Source organism: Chinchilla lanigera, unplaced genomic scaffold (genome assembly GCF_000276665.1).
Source record: "Chinchilla lanigera isolate Chin_1 unplaced genomic scaffold, ChiLan1.0 scaffold00001, whole genome shotgun sequence".
NCBI classification, from domain to species: domain Eukaryota; kingdom Metazoa; phylum Chordata; class Mammalia; order Rodentia; family Chinchillidae; genus Chinchilla; species Chinchilla lanigera.
This window is the reverse complement of record NW_004955402.1, coordinates 47,792,429-47,811,273: the sequence shown is the minus strand read 5'-3', so window position 1 is coordinate 47,811,273 and position 18,845 is coordinate 47,792,429. Positions and strand designations below refer to the sequence as shown.

General features: G+C 38.5%; 1 protein-coding gene across 1 annotated transcript in view; it reads left to right on the top strand.

Annotated features, from left to right (window-relative positions):
• Positions 1-12,404, top strand: part of LOC106147936 — a 110,105-nt gene extending 97,701 nt beyond the window's left edge. Inside the window, exons 4-5 of the mRNA XM_013511463.1 lie at positions 10,146-10,673; positions 11,850-12,404. Of these exons, the coding sequence (XP_013366917.1) occupies positions 10,146-10,673; positions 11,850-11,939 (618 nt within the window). The 3' untranslated portion in view covers positions 11,940-12,404. The remainder of the gene's footprint in view (positions 1-10,145; positions 10,674-11,849) is intronic.
• Positions 12,405-18,845: the final 6,441 nt, after the last annotated feature.

Here is an 18,845-nt window from a genome sequence, read left to right as displayed (position 1 = left end):
CCTCTAAGATGACCATTTGTTTAGTAAAACTTAACTGAGGCAATACTCACATTTAATTTCTCTTCACTGCTTAAAAAGTGCAAACGTACTAGCGAGACATACCTTGTCTTCTTCATGCCCTCGGGCAGCCTGTTCCAGCTTAATTTCCTTTCCATCCTAGAAATACCTTGTTTTCAAGGGCTGACTAAAACCTTGTCCACTTCCGCTCATGCAATGACCTTTTGCTTTCCTTTCTCCCTGCACATTTCTCTGCCTGTGATTATAAAGTGAACTCATACTCACACCTCAACTCAGAGAATGCATTATTTCCTTTATAACTGGACCGCATCAGGCAGTTAGAAACTCCTTCCCCCATAGATCTTATTATGTTATACATATCCCTGCATCATACACAGTATCATTTTGTTTCATACCTATTTATGTTCCTCCTCCTGCTCACAAACTGACTTTTAAAGAAAAGCATGTTTGTCTTCTACATCTTTGTATGAGGAGTAGTATGATACAGTAGAAAATCTTTGAGCCAACACATCAGATTTTAGCTGCATACTCTGAAAGCACATGCAAACACTTGTTTTGTAGACTTATTTTTTCTAGTCTTCTGTTATTTAATTAAAGTAGGAATAAAACAAAATTGATAATTCTTGACACATTGTCAGACACAAAACAGGGCTCTTGACAAATGACATCTGCTGTCATTGCTAGTAGTATCACTGTTGCTGTGTTGATTTGCCAGTGTTGGTCCCAGTGTCTGGTACCCCTCAGGTACTCAGTAAGTGTTATACAAATGAATAACTTATAGTTGTTGTGGGCACACATATGATTACTTGAAGTGACCTTTTTATAATGACTGTCTGGTATTTATTGTTGTTCTTCCAATAATGATCTTTTGAAGTGGATATTCATTAAATGTTTATTGACTGTATTTCTCAGTGATTTTTCACTTCCTTGGAGAAAGGGAGAATAATTATTTGTCATATATATTACCTGTCTGCACTACTGGCATTCACAATTTGATATACAGTAATAAATTTGTAGAGTCTGTGTTTGAGTTGAACTATTTTTTTGGTATTTAAGAGACTTTCAATAAAAACATCAAACTTTGTGCTTTTGAAAATAAGCCAGTTTAATATTCTAAAACCTCATGAACAGTTTTTAAAGCTTTAGAAAATATTATGAACTGGGCACAGTCTAAGATGACAACTCTCATGTTTTATTTCTGAACTATTATGGATTGTAAAACATTCAAGATTTATGGGTTAAGAGTAAATGGTATGTTTGTAGGTTTAGTTAGTTATGAAAAAGATTAAAATAAGCCAAGGGTGGTAACACTGCTTTGCCTTACATAGAGATAATAAAATGACTAGAATACTAATGAGGCCATGGGGGAGACCAAATCTGTACCACTCTGCAATCCTGCCAATATTTCCAAACGAGGACAATATATTGCTACTCATTTCAACAAAACCTGTGCAAACTTCAAGGCTTGAAAAAATATCAAGCCCAACAGTTTTAATTGTTATCCTCTTCAAGAACAAGTTCTGAAGTGTTCTTGTCTTTCTAACCCAAAAGGCACACCCCCAGAAAAGAGCAAGAGTTAGACAACAATTTGACTGAGTGTAATTCATTACAAAGAATACTCAACAATTATAAGAATGTGACTATCAGAAATTTATAAAGCAACAGTTATTAGTGAAGATAGGGATATTTTCTTTATTTTATAGTACATCAAGAAAATATTCTTTATACTTATGGCTACTTTCTGACATATTTCTCATCAAACTATACTCACATGGACTCCTAAAAAGGAAATCTTCACAGTTGTAGTAACAGTAGCTGTGTGTTAGGGAAAAACAGCTCAGGCTTCTGTTCACTGGGCCACTCATCAGGCCATTGTCTGCTTTCATGTAATATGACCTACATTCTCATCCCTTCATCTACAGAATGGACAGTGCTCATGGTTTTCTAGTTTCAGGGGTACATTGTGTGAGTCTCACCAGGCTTTAAATGCTTCAGAAATAAAGAAAAGGCTGCTATTTTCAGGAGCTCATCTAATCCTATCACTGGAGCTCAGATCTTTCATTCATAGGGAGCCTTTTGAGTTTAAACCATGGAAAAAATTGTTTACTGTACTGACCTCTAGCAGTGATTTTTACAGATTTACCTTTTTGCTTGCTTTTAAAGATTTATATAATTATGTGTGCACAATTACAAACACAAGAAATATTTTTTAAGTTGGTTTGAATATGGAGTAAGATCTTTCTATGGCACCAATGAGACTAGGACAGGTAACATCAAAATTACTGGTGTGCTCCTTCCTTCCACCCAGCCACCCCTCACTTAAAAAGCACCTACACTGCTTCTTAATTCTAGCAGCTACAAATAAAACTAGAAAGCTGGATACTGATGTGTGACCAGTAGAACTTATTTTAAGCATTTGCCATAACCACTGGTTAATTCATACCTACCCATCCACACATGGTTATCATTACTGAAATGTATCTACCAGTTATTTCCCTCCATTTGTTGCTGATGGTTTCTGACATAAAATTTTGTTTACAGGTAAAATCTGGTGACTACAAATCAATGGTTTTATTTTGTTTTGGCATGGCTTTTGGAGAATGCAGCCCAGGTGCCATATTCCTTTTATGCCTGAGTTATTAATCTATCCCATATCCTGTGCTTTACAGAGTAAAAAAAAAGTCTGAATTTCTACCACTCCTCTTGAATAATTCTCAGTGATCCAGTGGCAGCCACATTAAAAAAATTTCTTCCGGCAAACCTGGAAAAAGTGTACTTTTTTATGTAAAAGAGATACAATAGTGCCAGTCTTTCCGAATTTGGTCCTAAAACAACACACAGGCCCTTATTCTAAAGTTTAATGTCTTTGTATGCATTAATAATGTACCTATGGATAGAGATACAGCATTCATAGAGGTGAAGAGAGATATGGCACAAACAAGGCCTTCCACTGACGTTTGTAGAGAGAAGAACAATGAGAGGAACTCAGGTAGAGGAAGATCCAAGGGCACAGCAAGCAGAAAGACACAATGCAGGATGAGCTCACTCAGTGAGAAACAAGTAGGGTGCAGACCTGGAGTATGGAGATGGGAATGAGCAGGAAGGATGTTGTGGTGTCAGACTACACAAGTTCTTGTAAACCATCCAAGGAGCTGGGCCTCTATTCTAAATTCAAAATAAATAGAAGCCATTGGAAGTTTGGCATCAAGGGAATCACTGACCAAATTTAAGATTGTAAATTTTAATTTCCTAATTTTTACTCTGGAAGAAGGGAAGGTGCTCAGGAAACTACAGCAGTAGAACAATAGTGCATTTTCTCCCACAGCAGTCAAAAAGACAAGGTTGTCTTGGCCTTAGCTGACATGGCATAATCAGTAACTATGGGCAGATGCCTACTTAATTTAATAATTAAATTTAAAACTTTCTCTCAAATGAGTTATCTTTATACATGTTCATAGTTGTCCCAAACACAATTTTATTCCCACTTTTAAGATTACTAAAGATTAGCTACTCAGTGATTTACCCAGTGTCCCACAACAAGTCAGTTGTAGGTTGAAATGCAAATCTAGGTCTGCTGGCTCCACTTCCATCCTTTGTTCTATAGCATTCAGTAGCACTGATTAAACATTATTACTGTATGATGGGCCACTTTCAAGGACTGTAGAATTTTTGAGTTGATGGAACCCTTCAGAATTATCTCCTTCAACATTAAAGGTATGAATGTGAAGTATTTCCTGTTTTATTTTTCAAATTAATGCACGTTTGGAAGCTTGTTCAACAAGTATACAACACGTATTGCAACAAGTTCAAGTATCTTGATTATTACACCCACAATCTTTCTATGATTACATAGTAAGGCTATTAAATGGTGTTTTCTGTGACAAAAAGATAATGTGAAAGTATAGGGAGGATTTCACTAACTTCACAAATATATCTAACTTACTATATGTTGAACACATATTTTCAGATATTGTACTAGACGATAGAGATATACAAATTAATGCTTTAATCTCAGTCTGCCAGGAGATTAAAAACTGAGTAGAAAAGCCAGAAATAATATAAAAACATATCTGAACATAACATAATACAAACCCAAGACACAGAGGTGAGCAGAACCATGGAATATAGAAATTAGAATAATTACTAGTGTCTTCTAGAAGAGTGTGGGAATATTCAAAAAGTGAAGCTTCTTCTATGCTTTAGTCAATAAGCAGGTGAGGAGCTTGTGGAGGATATTTTAGGGAGAAGAAACAGAAAGCAAACATGCTTTGGACTTCTAACAGTAACTGATAGGTTCATGGGACAATGAGGGTTTCAGTGTGGACCTGACCTTGTACATGTATGAATAAAAATAGTTGGGGTGCTAAGTAGTTTCTTGTAATTAACCTTTAGCCCTTGGCTTCACCCTGAGAGTAATGGACACTAAATAAACAAGAATAAGTCTCTCTGAATAGTCTCAAAATATAAAAAAAGGGAGAAAGCGTTTCTCAAAAGTTAATGAAGTAGAGGAACAGAGTTTACCTGTGAAGGCTTTTCTTTCTTATCACATTTGAAGGAGGTCATAACACTACTTACTCAGATTCTGTGATGGGAGTTTATTAGATCTTTTTAAAGAATGCATTACATTAAGAGTAGTTATTTGAGAATTATACTTTGCATCTCCAAAACTGTATCATTTTGAAGATAGACACATTTTGCTTCTACCTGCAGAAATTAAATTCAAGGATATCCATGGGCCAGTGGGGTATTACTATGAAATACTATTGTTTGGTACTGTTTTATACACCTTTCTCTGTCTCAGGCTAAGCTCAACATTTCCTATTACACTACACCACCTTCATTGTTAAATCTTAAATTCATGTTTGCACTCTATCATACCCTATACAATCTTATATAACACCAGTCATATTTCATTGATTTTTGTTTTCATTTTACATGAGTGTCTCCCCTGTTATGCTATTAGCTCAATTAAGAGGAAGAACTATATTTTACTTTTCTCATATCCCTAGTGCTCAGACCAAGGACTGATATAATTACTGAAAAGAAAAGTGAAGCAAATGGGTTAATAAATAAAAATGCATGCTGAGGTATCTGGCTCTTGCACAGAATCTACTAAAATCTTAGAAAATTCACAGCCTCTCTATGGATCAAAAGCCTTGGGAGTAGCCCCATTCAACAGCAGACAATTTTCTTCCCTGTGCAACCTGAAGACTTACGGTGACAGAAGATTCGGTTTCCTAAGTTCATTTATTCCTCTTAGAACAGCTTACATTAGAAAGTTTGCTATTTTATCGAGCTGTCATCTCTGGTTTCTTCCCACAAATTCCAGTTGCACCCTCCGGGGTTTTAGTGACTAAATACAAACCCTCCGAAGATTGTCACTGATTTGAGAGCTTTGTCTAGACCATATCTGATTTCAGACTGAATTTGTTTCTATTCATAAGGCTTTCATTCACAAATCCTAATGAGATTATTAGAAACCCAATTGGAATGGCTCGGAGGATATATCAAAGGGATAGCATCTTTTAAGGTCTTAGCTTTGTTCAACCTGGAAGGTAGAACAGAACTATGGGTTGTTGATTACTAACAATGTGTCACTTAGTTTCCACACACTTCTTACTTCATATCTTTTAACTCATCAAATTATGGACTAATATAATACAATTCTCTATGACAAAAAGATACTTTTTGTCAGATAAGCAAATAGACATCATTAAGGAAGCCAGAGTTTCCTAGTTCTAAACTATAATGAGTTCATTTGACTTATTTGATTTAAAGACTGGCATAAATTAACACACGGATTTGACACATTAATCTCTCATCAGCAGAGACATTGACTTCCTGTAGGTAAGTATCACAGAGTTGGAGTCAAAAGAATCTTGGCTCTATACTCTGGCTTTTCCTTTCACAACTAAGCAGAGGAGTGAGTTGTGTAACTTCTCTGTGATCCATTATCCTGATTTGTAAAATAATAATAATGGCAAGGGCTTTGATAGGTTTAAATGAGTATAACAATGGGATCATGTGTGCAATGGTGATAGTACAATGTGCAGCACATGTTAATGGTGACGATAAAGAGAACACTGAGCTCCAAGTAAAGGACATATAAAATATCATTGCTGGAAGGGGATTTAGCAATTGTCTAATCAAATCTTATCATTTATCTGTATGGAAAGTGACACCAGATCCTGAAGGCATGTAACAAGGTCATAGAGCAAGTTAGCAGTATGCTACTTGTTCCCTGTTTTGTGTGCTACCTTTCCTGTACCCTGAAGTCCGTGCCCCTCATCTTGCATTTTCTCACACAGATTAGCATAGAAATTAATTTGTCCTCTGTTCTATGGGAGGGGTGCAGGAGAGAAAGAAATCACAGTCCCCTTCTCTTTACACCCTCTTCCTTGAGGCTTTCCTTCACACTTAATTGCTAAAGACATCACATGAAAAACAAATCTTCATTTCTGTGGGGTCCATCTGCTTTGCCATTCACCTGCACATGAAAGATACTTGTCATGAATGCATCTCAATTTCAAATGAACAGTCAAAAATGTTCCTATCAAGGCAGCCATACAGGGGGTACAAACCTCCATGACAGGTCTTCTCCAGAGGCAACTAAAAGGCATCCCCTTCTACTACTGAGCAGGATAAGAAGAGCCTGTCAGAGCTGCTTCCCCAGGCCACGGGGCCCTCAGGCAGACAGATGTGCCTAGTATGAAGAGAAGTTTTCAAAAGCCTCCTCATTCCCAGCCTGGGGCAGAGCAAACAGAGCTGGGATCATCAAAGCCAGCTGCTGGCCTCCAAGGTTGATGCTCAGTGACTGGTTTTTAACTTCGGAGTTCTTACTTCTCCTTATTATGGTTAGTTTCAGTTATATTTTGTTTTGAAAAATTTTACTTCTTAAATCCACATGTAGCAGTGATATGGAATAAAAATATCAGGACTAGGCGAATACTGCATATGGTTGTCAGGGAGAAGCTGGGAATAATGAACCCTTTTCCTAGGAGTTTCCCCTTTTTATTATACCACTGTCCAATTTCCCCAATGTAAACAGCAGGGGAAATTTCCACTCCCATTTCTTTATTCTCACATAAATAGAGGGAAATAAGAAGAGGTGGGAAAGCGACTCATTCTAGATTCAAGAGATGATTTTCACAAATCTTTTCACCCAGTATTATAGAGATTGCTGCCATTCCAAAACTGAGTGAATGAAATTCTCCCAAGTATTTTGGAAAGGATTCCAAGGTCAACACCTATTAAACATTTTTAATTGTTTTATAACTTTCAAGGTTCTCCCATGTGTCCCTCATTTTATTTATTTATTTTTTTATGTGAGTACTGGGGATGGAATTCAGGACCTCGAGCTTGCCAGGCAGGCGCAGTGTTGCTGAGCTATATCCCAGGCTATTGTCCCTCATCTTAAATCTTGTAAGAACTGCATCAGATGTGTCTTATTATTAGTTAATTGTTAAAGATAGAGAAGCCTAGAAAATAGACATAAGTCAAACCTATCTCACTGTTAGTCTTCTGTGCTATGGTGAGTGATTCAGGTCCAAATCATCAGAGCAGAGAATTTACCACTTAATGCTGCTGGGCTTAAGGGTGGGTATATGACCTAGTCATGGTTATTTAACTACATGGGATTTTTTTTTCTAGGACTGTTGGAAAAGAAGCATGTTCTCAGATCTGTAGGCTTTACCATGAGAACACATGAATCTAGAACTGTTGGGGATTAGCAGAAGAGAAGAAAGGCTACCCAGTGGAGGGCAGAGCCAAGAAGCAGAGAAACACTGAGCTCTGAGGGAATCCACAGCAATGACTAACACGTCACGGTTTCATTTCAGCACTTTCTCTTTCTGTGATTGGTGAGAAAAGGAGAACTATCAATTTCATTTGATAATCTAGATGAATAAAGACTTTGGTAAGGCAGGTTTACGTGAATGTAAATTTACACTGATGATGTGAACATGCCAGTACAAAGTATTAAAATAAAAAATCTCATGAGTTATAGCATAATTTGATTTTTTTGGCAAGTACCACACAGTAAGAAAAATATGAGGAACAAAATTACTTTGGTGATGTTGCCATTGTTATGTCCTGAGGAATACAGTAAAGTGTCAGCCCTTTCACCATTCAGATTAAATTTATCTGAACTTCAATTCCCTCTTTTAGAAAATGTCTTCCTTTCTTCATTAGACTTCCATCAAATCCAAAGCGTTACTTTGTCTGGCTTCCTGTCAAGGAAAGGAAATGAAAAGTATACTCAGTGTCCGAGGATCACCTGCTTTTCGATTATAGCTTTCACTGCTGGCACATTTTGTTGGCAGTGTTAGGTGTTACAGTGACTGAAGGACTCTTTATAATTTCTGGCCTAGAAACAGCTCTAGATGTGGGAGAAAAAGAGTGACCTTTTGTTCTCAGTGTGATACTCAAATATTGTCACTGCATTCCAATATAGGCATGAGTTTCCAGTGCTACTGAGCTGAAGCTCAATGCCTTTGGCTTACAGACACACAGCGATTCCTTGAGGCAAGCCCAAGGTGCCAGCATGACTGAACTGGAATGAATTTGGCCATGAGCCACAGATTGTACCCAAAGCTAAACTTTCCTCAAGGCAACGTAGAGAAAGACAGTGGTGGGAGATGTGCACCAGGGCCCTTATGGGTTTAAGAAGTCAGTTTTGGCTCCCCTCATTGTCCCCTGATGAGGTTGGGATTTTCTAGTGATAGTGACGTGATGCTGTTAGTATATGGATGAGAGAAGGCTAGGGCTGCTGGCAGTCAAAATACAGCCAATTGCAACAGCCTGTTAGATCTCACACATCCTCATATCTAACTGACGTATATACTTTTCCAAGCCAATATATTTTAGGAATAATTCTTGTACATTTTCTTGTACCATCCAGAGCAGGTTCTACTTTCTATGAAGAATTTCCTGCCTTCTCCATTATATTCTGATTCTCACAAGCATTAACCTCAGCATCTTGTACCACTTTAGTGTTTGTTAATAATCTTTCCCTGCTTTGGAACAGCATTAATATCTAGTATGTACATAAAAGAGTTCTTAACCTACTTTCTACCCTGTGGTATCTATGGAAATAATGCATCTACCAGCCATTATAAGATATTAATAGCACTCAAAAAAGTATCCCTCTCCACCACTCCTGGCTTAAGATTTGTTGTCACATAGGTGTTTAGAATTTCATAGGCTACACACAGTCATTCCCCGCCTCAGGGAAGGACAACCCTCCAATGAATTGCTCAGATTCTGGATGAAAAGCAGAGACCTGAAGCACTGACCCCAGGAACAGGTGACCTAGATCAGCATAGTAGTGAAAACCACACACCCTAGAATGAGGGCAATGAGAGCCACCATCTCCACGTGTAGATTTTGAGCTCCCGGTCTAAATAACTCTGAAATGGCACAAATGGTTGTAAAGTGACATAAGTGATTGGAGGAACGTCCAGCATTCCCATGTCTACATTCTGGGAGCAAACTGAAAAAGTGCACAGGAACGCCAGACAATAACCACTCAGTAGAAACCATCAGACCATCCTGAGCCCTCTGAGTTTGAGGAACTTCATTGCCTGCAATATGTGAGGAGAATGGCGGGGAGACACTGCAGTCTGGGCACAGACACAAGACTGAGGAAGGAAAACATCTCACAAGGAAATCGATGTCAATTGACCACTGCTCTAGACACCACAGCTTCAGCTCCTGCACAGAAGGGAGAGAATGGCAAGAGCCACCACAGGGGACACGAGGGAGGGGCAGAAACCCAGCCTTGGTGGAGAGGCCTCGCTTGCCCTGGACGTCCAAGTTGAGACCCTGTGACTACAAGTGTCCTTGGGACTGAGCCAGGCTTAGGGGCTGGGACTGAGGGTGGTCAGAGGTGATGGTAACACGGAAAGGTAGCATATGGAGAGGGGGTTTTTAATAAGCCCTGTGTCCCGAGCAGCTGCTGAGAGCATATGTGCAGGGATGGCCAACAAGGCCGCGAGGTGCAGCGCCCGGCCCGGCGAGGCACCCGGAGCCTCTGCAGCGCAGGAGCGAGGCCGGGCCTGGCCAGCGCCTTTGCAGGCGGGCTGTGGAGAACAGTAATGGCTCTGCTTGTTTGTTTGCTTTGTGTGTAGCGTTGGGCTGTGGGGTTTGTTTTGAGGGAAACTGTCAGTTCTGAGAGAAGCTGTGAGGGAAGCGGAATCTGCGCGGCCAGATGGAGGAGCTGGAGGACGCGGCCCGCGGGGGCTGTGGGCGGGCGGGGGTTGGAGCGCGCTGCGGAAGCCAGGAGCCGCGAGCCCGCGCCGCCCGGACGGAGTTCGCTGCGGCACCACCGGCCGCGTCGGAGGCGCCTTTGCCCCGGGCGGAAAAGGGTGAACCCGGACCCGGGAGGGGGACGCCTGGCGCGGCGCGGAGCCGTCAGGCCGGGCGTGGAGTCCGGTGAGCGGCGCCCGGGGCCCACACGCCTTGCCCGCGGGGAATGGGAGTTAAGAATCAACCCGGGACAAGGACCCTCTGCTGAATGCGCGTGTGCAGTGTCTCCCGGACCCCTGGTGCTCCTCACCGACCCTGGCGCCATCGCAGGCCCCGCTGGGTCCCTGACCGGGTGTGAAAAGCAGACTCGCGTGTTTGGACCCGGCCCCCTCGATTACAGGTCGTACGAGGTGAAGTACTCAAACAAAGTTTGTAGATATCTAATAAATCTAAAACACTTTATTTCATGTTAGAATTCATGTGGATACAGGTATTTCATTTAACAGATAGCCACAGACAGAAGCTCTGCTGCCCCTCACTGTGTTCCAGGCCTGTAATCCTAGCACTCTGGGAGACTGAGGTTCAAGTCCCACCTGGGAAACTTAGCGAGACCCGGTCTCAATAAATAAAAAACAACTGGGAGTGTAGCTTGGCATGAAGACCCTGGGTTCAAGTTGTGTGTATGTGTGTGGTGTGAGTTTATCTTTAAGAAAAAGACTGGTGTCCTTTTTGCACAGTAGTGTGACTATAGGTAATTATAATGTAGTGAATATTTCCAAAAAGCTTGAAGAAAGGATTTTAAACATTTCATATTATCCTGTAGAATGTACAATTTTAGGTGTCAATTTAAAAAAGAAAGAAGACAAGAGACTGAAGTTACAGATAAAAAAATCTAAAACACAAAGGACTAAAATAGTTCTATAAAGATAAAAATCATCTAAACAACATTTAAGAAATTAAGAGGTTGTGATACAGGACTGGATTTTCTGAGCAGAGCAATGAAAGAGACTTCTGGTGTGGAAACTAGAATAAACCATGTTGATTTGATGGGTATCAAGATATGTTTAAAATGAATGCTGAGTGAGTTACAGGCTTCATCAGCCAAACTCATTTAATGCATTCCATATTTAACGGGTTGTAGATGGAATGTTACTGCATAACACTTTTGAAAAAGAAAAAGAAATAGTCTTCATTCTGGAAATGCTTAATTTTAGTATGGATTATACTAAACACATAGAAAGGATATTTTAGCTCTTCCTAAAACCAAAGACGAAATATACTGGAATAATTTAAATCCTGTAATAAACACAGGAGATAAGATGTAATAAAACCTCTAAAATAGCAGAGAACATGAACTCATTTTAAAAATTGGTCTTTAGCAGGTATAATGAAGAAGACAAATATGAACAATTAGGGACTAATGAAGACTTTGTAAAAATTGCTGTTTACAAAGAATAAGTGAGAAAATACTTGGGAAATGTAGACATATATTGAGCAATAGGTCTGAATGACAAATGCCCTAGGCAATTAGGGAAATTAGTCAAGAAACTTAATTAACTTGCCATGATTTTTCAAAATCCTTGTAGCACATCACATACTGGCAGCGTGGTTCCCATCTTCAGAAAAAAGTTATGAAGAATGAGCTCAGATATTACCAGGTAGTAATTTTCTGCTGATACATTAATCACTATTGAAATTTTAAGGTTAGAAACTCAGTGAATGACAAAAAGTGGCACCAAAACCGTAATAATCATGATAATCACAATTAAAAACTGAAGCACACATAACAAAGCAACAGTCATTCTTTTCACCTCAACATCATTGAGATATAATTTGAAGAAATGAAAATAAAATCTACACTGGCTATGGAATATATGTATATGTAATTTTACATGTGAGTAGTCAAACATGAACATGCCAAATAACTTTAATCAATTTAGAAGTTTAACTGTGTAAATTGAAACCTGTTCTTGGCAAGGGAAGACTGAAAATTATCTTCCATAAAAATAGTCTCCAGTGTAGTGTCACAATAGTTAACCAGAGCCTAATTTCCATTAGTCTGTACACTGCTGTTGATGTCAAGACCAAACCTTGTAACATTTAGTTATGTCTCAGTAGTGAGAGTAACTTTAGGCTTTAAACTTTATACTGGGGATTTGTGGTCAGCATTGGTATGGGTAGAAAAGTGTGTCTAAAACCTCAAAGTCAGGGGAGAACATAGCTTTAAATAGGAAAATTGGAGACAAGTATTTGAAAGGAAACAAAATCTTTAAAGAAGATAAATGGGTGGATAAAAGCAAGTAATCAGTAGAAGGATGTTCCCCAGCCAGTGGCAATGCTAATGAATTTTTCATTGTCCTGAGCCAGGACAATGCCCAAGGCCTGGTAGCAGCTGTGCTTTCCTCACTCTGAGGTCACTGGTTCCAGACTGTCTTCATCCATGCTAGGCTAGCATAGGAAAATATAACTGTGGCAGATTTGGAAAGCTACCTTCACATTTTCAAAAATGGAGACCTGTGTCCACATTCATGAACAGAAAAATTAGATACAAGGGGCATGGAAGGATAAAGATAGCATAAAGACAGTGCCCCCTTGTAGAATCCTAAATTGTGTTCTTGTACGGTCATTAGCAGGTCCAAAACTGACAGTGTCTTCTCATCTCCGAACAACTAAATTAATTGTGTTTCTCTACCAAAAATATCTAAATATATTGTTACCATTTATCATCTAATCTTAGACACTTTGGTTTCATTGAATTTGTATTTTCTGGATTTATAGCTATAAAACAGATTTTTTTTTAAAATGCACTTACCAGTATATGTGAAAATTAACTTCCTTGAGCTAGCCCTTCCTGAAGTTGTTCACACACTGTGACATGCGGTAGGGATCATCACCATCGTTCTGGTTAAATCCTCTTTGTGCACAGGCATATCAGTGTTAATATGCACACGGACCATTTATAAAACATGTTTTATACTGCCTAATACTGTGCTGCTGTTATGGGTCGAGGAACTCAATAATTATAAAATAGTTCTCTGCCCTCCAAATTCATATTGTAGGAAAACAGTACTATTACAAAACCATGTGATAATGATTCTGATTTTAAAAGAATGGTTAAGCATAAGAGATAATATACTTATTCCAGTTCTATGTCCAGGAAGGTTTCCTAGAGAAAATGACATTTAAGAGGCGAATGAAAAGATGTATAAAGTTTAGGAAAGTGTGAGAAGAGTTTGATGAGAAAAGGCAACACAGAGAAAGAAAAATTGCCAGGACTCGGAGGAGATGTACTGTATCAGTCAGTGCTTACTAGAGAAGAGACTTAATGCAGATACACAAATACAAGATTTACAAGAGTTTACAAGATTGGCTTACAGTGGCCACCCACAGAGTCAGATGTGGAAGAGTGCAAAAGGATACAGTCGAAGGTCCGGAGCTCACTATAGTGTCCCAGAGGAGGCTGGGTCTTCTGTCTTCAGTAAACTCATTCAGCCACACCCAGAACTATGCTCATTCAATTTAGTTGGGCATTTCTTACTCAGATTGACAGGATCGGTTAACCATCATACATTTATAATAGATTTCTTGAATTGCTCATAGTGCAGTTTAGATAAAATGAATACGGTGCAGAGATGTGAGCCGGAAGAGGTTCCTAGAAAACAAATCTTGAATGACCATATACAACATACACCACAGATTTGGTAAGCAGCAGCTGCTGCTAAGTCTTAGAAGTAGGCTGTGGTCAAACCCTTCCAAATTGGGGTCATCTCATTTGCAAAATCACTATTTGTATTACCTCTGATATGTACCAGTTCAATGACTGTAGATCAGTATGAGTTTCAATCAATTTGCAACAAAGGAAAGAAACAAAAAGATGCTTATGGTGCTCTGAATATGACTGAGAAACAAAATGTCAAGAAGCAGAACATTTTGTTAGGAAGAGATTCCTGGGCTGCAAAGAAAAATCGTAGACAAGTTGCTTGAGAGGCATAACTCTGAACCAGCCCAAAACTGAAACTCAGAACACACTACTTAGTTCTACTTTTAACGACTCAAGAATGTAAAAACCTCTTTAATGTCCTTCATTCTGCATGTTCTGATGCTTCTGATGCCATGATCACTCCTCCCTATTGAGAAGCTCAATACACTTTCTGATTTGTTTTTGTCTTTCTTGTGTAGAATCAGTCAGTGTAATTCTGTCAATGGACTGATAAGAATATTGAAATGATTGAGGTGGGCCAACCACAATATATATGCTGTAGTCGGCTGCTTTGAGTTTCGGCATTCTAGAAACACATCCAAAAGTTTCCTTTGACCTGTCTTTTCCTTCTCTTGTAGGAGGGAGTGAGAGAGGATCTTTTGCAGCATAATGCCTTTGATTGATTAGAGAGATAGTGTTTATCATCCAGCAGGAACAATTGGGAGAACACAAGCTGTATATGTGTGAAATGTGTTGCATTGTCTGTTACTTCAGCATTTAGGCATTTGCATTTAAAACCCAAGCACAAATATTGTGAGTCAGGATCAATTTTGCTTTAAATCAGTTGGGTAGGTCCAGAGCCCAGGCACACTGGCAGCCGAGGCACCTGTTAAGGGAGATGATAAATTGAGTTCTTAAGTCCTTGGCAAAGGAGCTGACTTAGAGATAAGAGATAAGAAAATTAGTTTGCAATACAATCCCTAATGATTAGATGGGATGGAAATCAGAAGGTCTTGTGCAATCCTGACTACTTTTTTTTTATTACCTTGGCAGCTTATTTGGTACATCAGCATATTTTGCAGCTTTCCCCCCTCAGTCCCTTCAGTAACATCTTTTGCTTGAGTGAGCAGTAAATAACAAGGAAAACCAGGGACAATTAACTATTATTGTAGCCCTATGACTAATGAAAATGTGTACACTGCACTTTGGGGAAAAATGTACTTATTAACATGCCTGTGGGGGGTAGGTTAATGTAGCTATTTTAACTTTGCTTAGGAGAAACTGGAGTAGAATAACTTACCCAAGGTTATCCAGTGGTCAAAACTGCAGAGTTCTTCTCAGCAATGGTCCCAAGGCACATTGTGAAGAAAGTCGAGGGTACCTTGCAGCATGCCCCTGGCTGCATCTCAGACTTTAAACACAATCCATCTCTGCACAGTCCAGATCCTCAGTTAGCTAACTAAAAATAAATATGTTAACTAATAAAGCTAATACTCCCAAATCTTTTCACATATATGAACTCATACATTTCTTTCGTTCATTTCTCAAGAATCATGAGCTGAGACAAATTTTCAGGACTTGAAGAAAGTTCTAATGGTGAGGTGACAGTAGATGGGGTTGATAATAGAAGTTCATTAGCTATCAAATCACACTGTTGCTTATTTTTATTAATTAACCAAAATTTGTTGAACACTTACCTGATAGTTATATATCTGTAGCACAAATTTCAAGAGTAATGTCATACTAGACTTTGGATGTATACTCAAGGTTTTCCTTATATAACATGGAAGCATATTTTATCATATAGCTAATGGTTAGCTACTGGAAAATTCTTAGTGGGCTTGTAGCTCAATTACATTTTCCTCATTAGTTCTGGCAACAATCTTTAGGACTATAGAGAAATTCAGCAAGAGTGAGGAAATCGTAGCCCTTTTCCAAGAGATGGTGAAGACTTGGTGTAGACCTGAGTCCTGGACATGAAGAGGCAAAAACAGCTTGTGAGTGACATTGCCATCCCATAACAAATGGCCAGAGGTATAAAGAGCCAGTGACTAGACGTGGAAAAGAAAGGACAGGATGAGGTGACTGCCAGGCTTCTGGCTTACAGAACTAGGGGAAGGGCAGTACCATCCTGTGAGACTGGAATCACAGGAAGAAGTGCCTTTATTTTTAAATATTTAAGCCTGACACATCTGAAGACATCTGGAAGATGATGTCCAGTGGGCAATTTTCTAAACATGCTTCAACCTTAGATGCGGAATGTGTTCTAGCATAAAGATGTGAAAGTCATGATGTATCAGATCCATGCAGCTCAGGTGGTCTTCACTTTCATTCCATTGGCCTTTGATCCTAAATGGAGATTACAGTCCTCAGAATGAACACCTAGACCAGCCATTAATTTTTTTCTTTGATGGTATTCATTTTTAGTATTTCTTTAAAGTTATGAAGTATTCTTATAATCTTGGCAATTTCTAGGAAAATATGCAGTCAAATATCAAGTTGTGGCTAATAAACTGAAACACATATAACTGTAGTAACTGGATTGTAATTCATATATATTCTCCTTTACTTCCAGTAGTTTCACTGAGGATTTTTAATATTTGTCTTTTGGTTCAGAGGAGTCTGTAAGTTAAAGTGAATTGTAAATGAACAGAAGTAAAGAATTAAAATGGTCATAATAATTAAACTATAATTATTATTATTATATGTGTATTATATACATGTAAATAACAAAACAATGTCTTCATATCACATAGTACTCAATAAGTATTATTTTTCTTACCCACATTTATAGATCTAAGTGCTCACAATATCTTCTGCAGAATAAAACTAGATCTGTATTAATAATCAAATTACTAGTTATAAGAAGTCAGTTCTAAACATTCCAATTCACTTTACATTGATTCGACCTTGACAACAATTATAAGGCTTCCTTCTGTTCTTTTTTATTTCCTTTCAGTGTGCCAAGAGACTTGGATGCAGTCACTAAGGCTTTTTATTTTTAATTAGAGAACACTTATTTGTTCAAATATGCGTCTTCTGAAATAAACTCAAAGTTGATCACTGTTAAGCTTTGAAAAATCAAAATTAAAAACAAGAATGTTAGTAGAATTTTGCTAGATCTATTCCAGGCTATCTCAAACGTATTTCTTAAAAATGAAAACATTGTCACTTGTCTAGAGTACTGCGTAGGAAAAAGATATAATAACTCAGTCAACTACATATGGGCTGATATCGCCACCCAGTGGTAGCATGTCGAAAGTGATTTTAGTCCTTTTTTGAACATCAGAAAAAAAATTACAGGCTGGGAAAATTGTAATTGTGATCAGCATGATCTGTAATCTAGCTTAAACTCAAGTGGAATTTTAAAACTGTAATTACAGTTAGTGTTTCTGTAATAAAATTTTCTCTCCAGCCTAAGTAAAAGTCAAAAATTCCATATGGACAAGCAAGATTCATATATAAATGAGCATAAGTACTTTCGTTTTTGGAGAGAAAGAGAAATGTGTGCTGTAGAAGCATCTGATGCCATATCATCAGAGCTCTTGATGGAATCCCTCAACCAAGTCAGGCCAAATCCTTCTTTGCTTCTTACTAGGTGTCTGATTGAGGGCTTATAGTTTAAAACTGCTCAGTAATTTTTTCTCCCCTTTATAAAATGACAGGAACCTATACTCATTGGTCTTTTGTGAATACTCAATGAATTCTTGTGCAGAAAGCACTGGTGCAGTGCTGAGCACAGTACTACACACTCCTGAAGAGTGTGTTTGTGTTACTGTCATTGCTGTCATCAAGTCAGTCAGCATGACCTAGTATGGGTCTACACACATAGTCTTTCTCCCTTTGTTCATGGGCTAAAAATAAGTTAGGGTGACTAGAGTTGAACGATAATTTATTGAATATTTCATAATAGCTAAGAGAAAGGATTTTGAATGCTTTCAATACAAAGAGATAAAGCTTGGATTGACAGACATGATAATCACCTTTATGCCATCATTGCATATTTTACATACGTTAAAATACCACACTTACCCCGTGAATATTTACAATTATATGTCAATTAAATTAAACATAGAAAATAAAAACGGCCCAGCTTTAAAAAAAATGTTATGCTTAATTCTTTCCCTCATAAGGGAAGATCATTTTAGAATAGATTTTACCTGCTAAAATTAGGCCTGCATCATGTTTTAAAACATTTTTCAAATCATATAAGTAATCATAGACCTAATCTTAAATTTAGTTGAAGGATTCCTGGAATTCTACTTGCAAACAAGTTCAAGAGTAGATCAGGGTGCCAGGCGTGGTGGCACATGCCTATAATCCCAGCACTAGGGAGGCTGAGGCAGGAGGATCACCATGAGTCAAAGCAAGCCTGGGCTCTGTAATGGTTTCAAGGCCAGCCTTAATGTTAATGAGACTTGTCTCAAAAATAAAAAAAGAGTAGATTAGGGAAACAGAAGGCCCCTTCCCAAGTTTCTTCACACACCAGAATGCACTCAGGCTGAGGGGTCAAGGGGCATCTGGGACTCAAAAAGTGTGGCCATGAGGAGAGCATGGTTTTGTTAGGGTGTTTTCTGCTGTGTCATATTTGCCTCACAGTGACCAATGTAGGAGGTTTTGCCCCACTCTTGACAAGCCCCCCTTGTCTCATGATTTTCTTAAAGCTTATTTATGACATTAGAAGTTAAAGCAGCCCAGCAAACAGAAAAGTTGTAGAATTAAAGTAAGGATGACTGTTAATTTGCAGTATGAGACACTACAGATACTTTGAGGACTTCCTCTTTGTCCAAAGCATTTTAAAGTTCAGATTCAATATTTGAAGCAGATTTACCTTTCCAGAGTGTAGGGGAAATCATCATGTGTAGAGCTAGATGACTTCTAG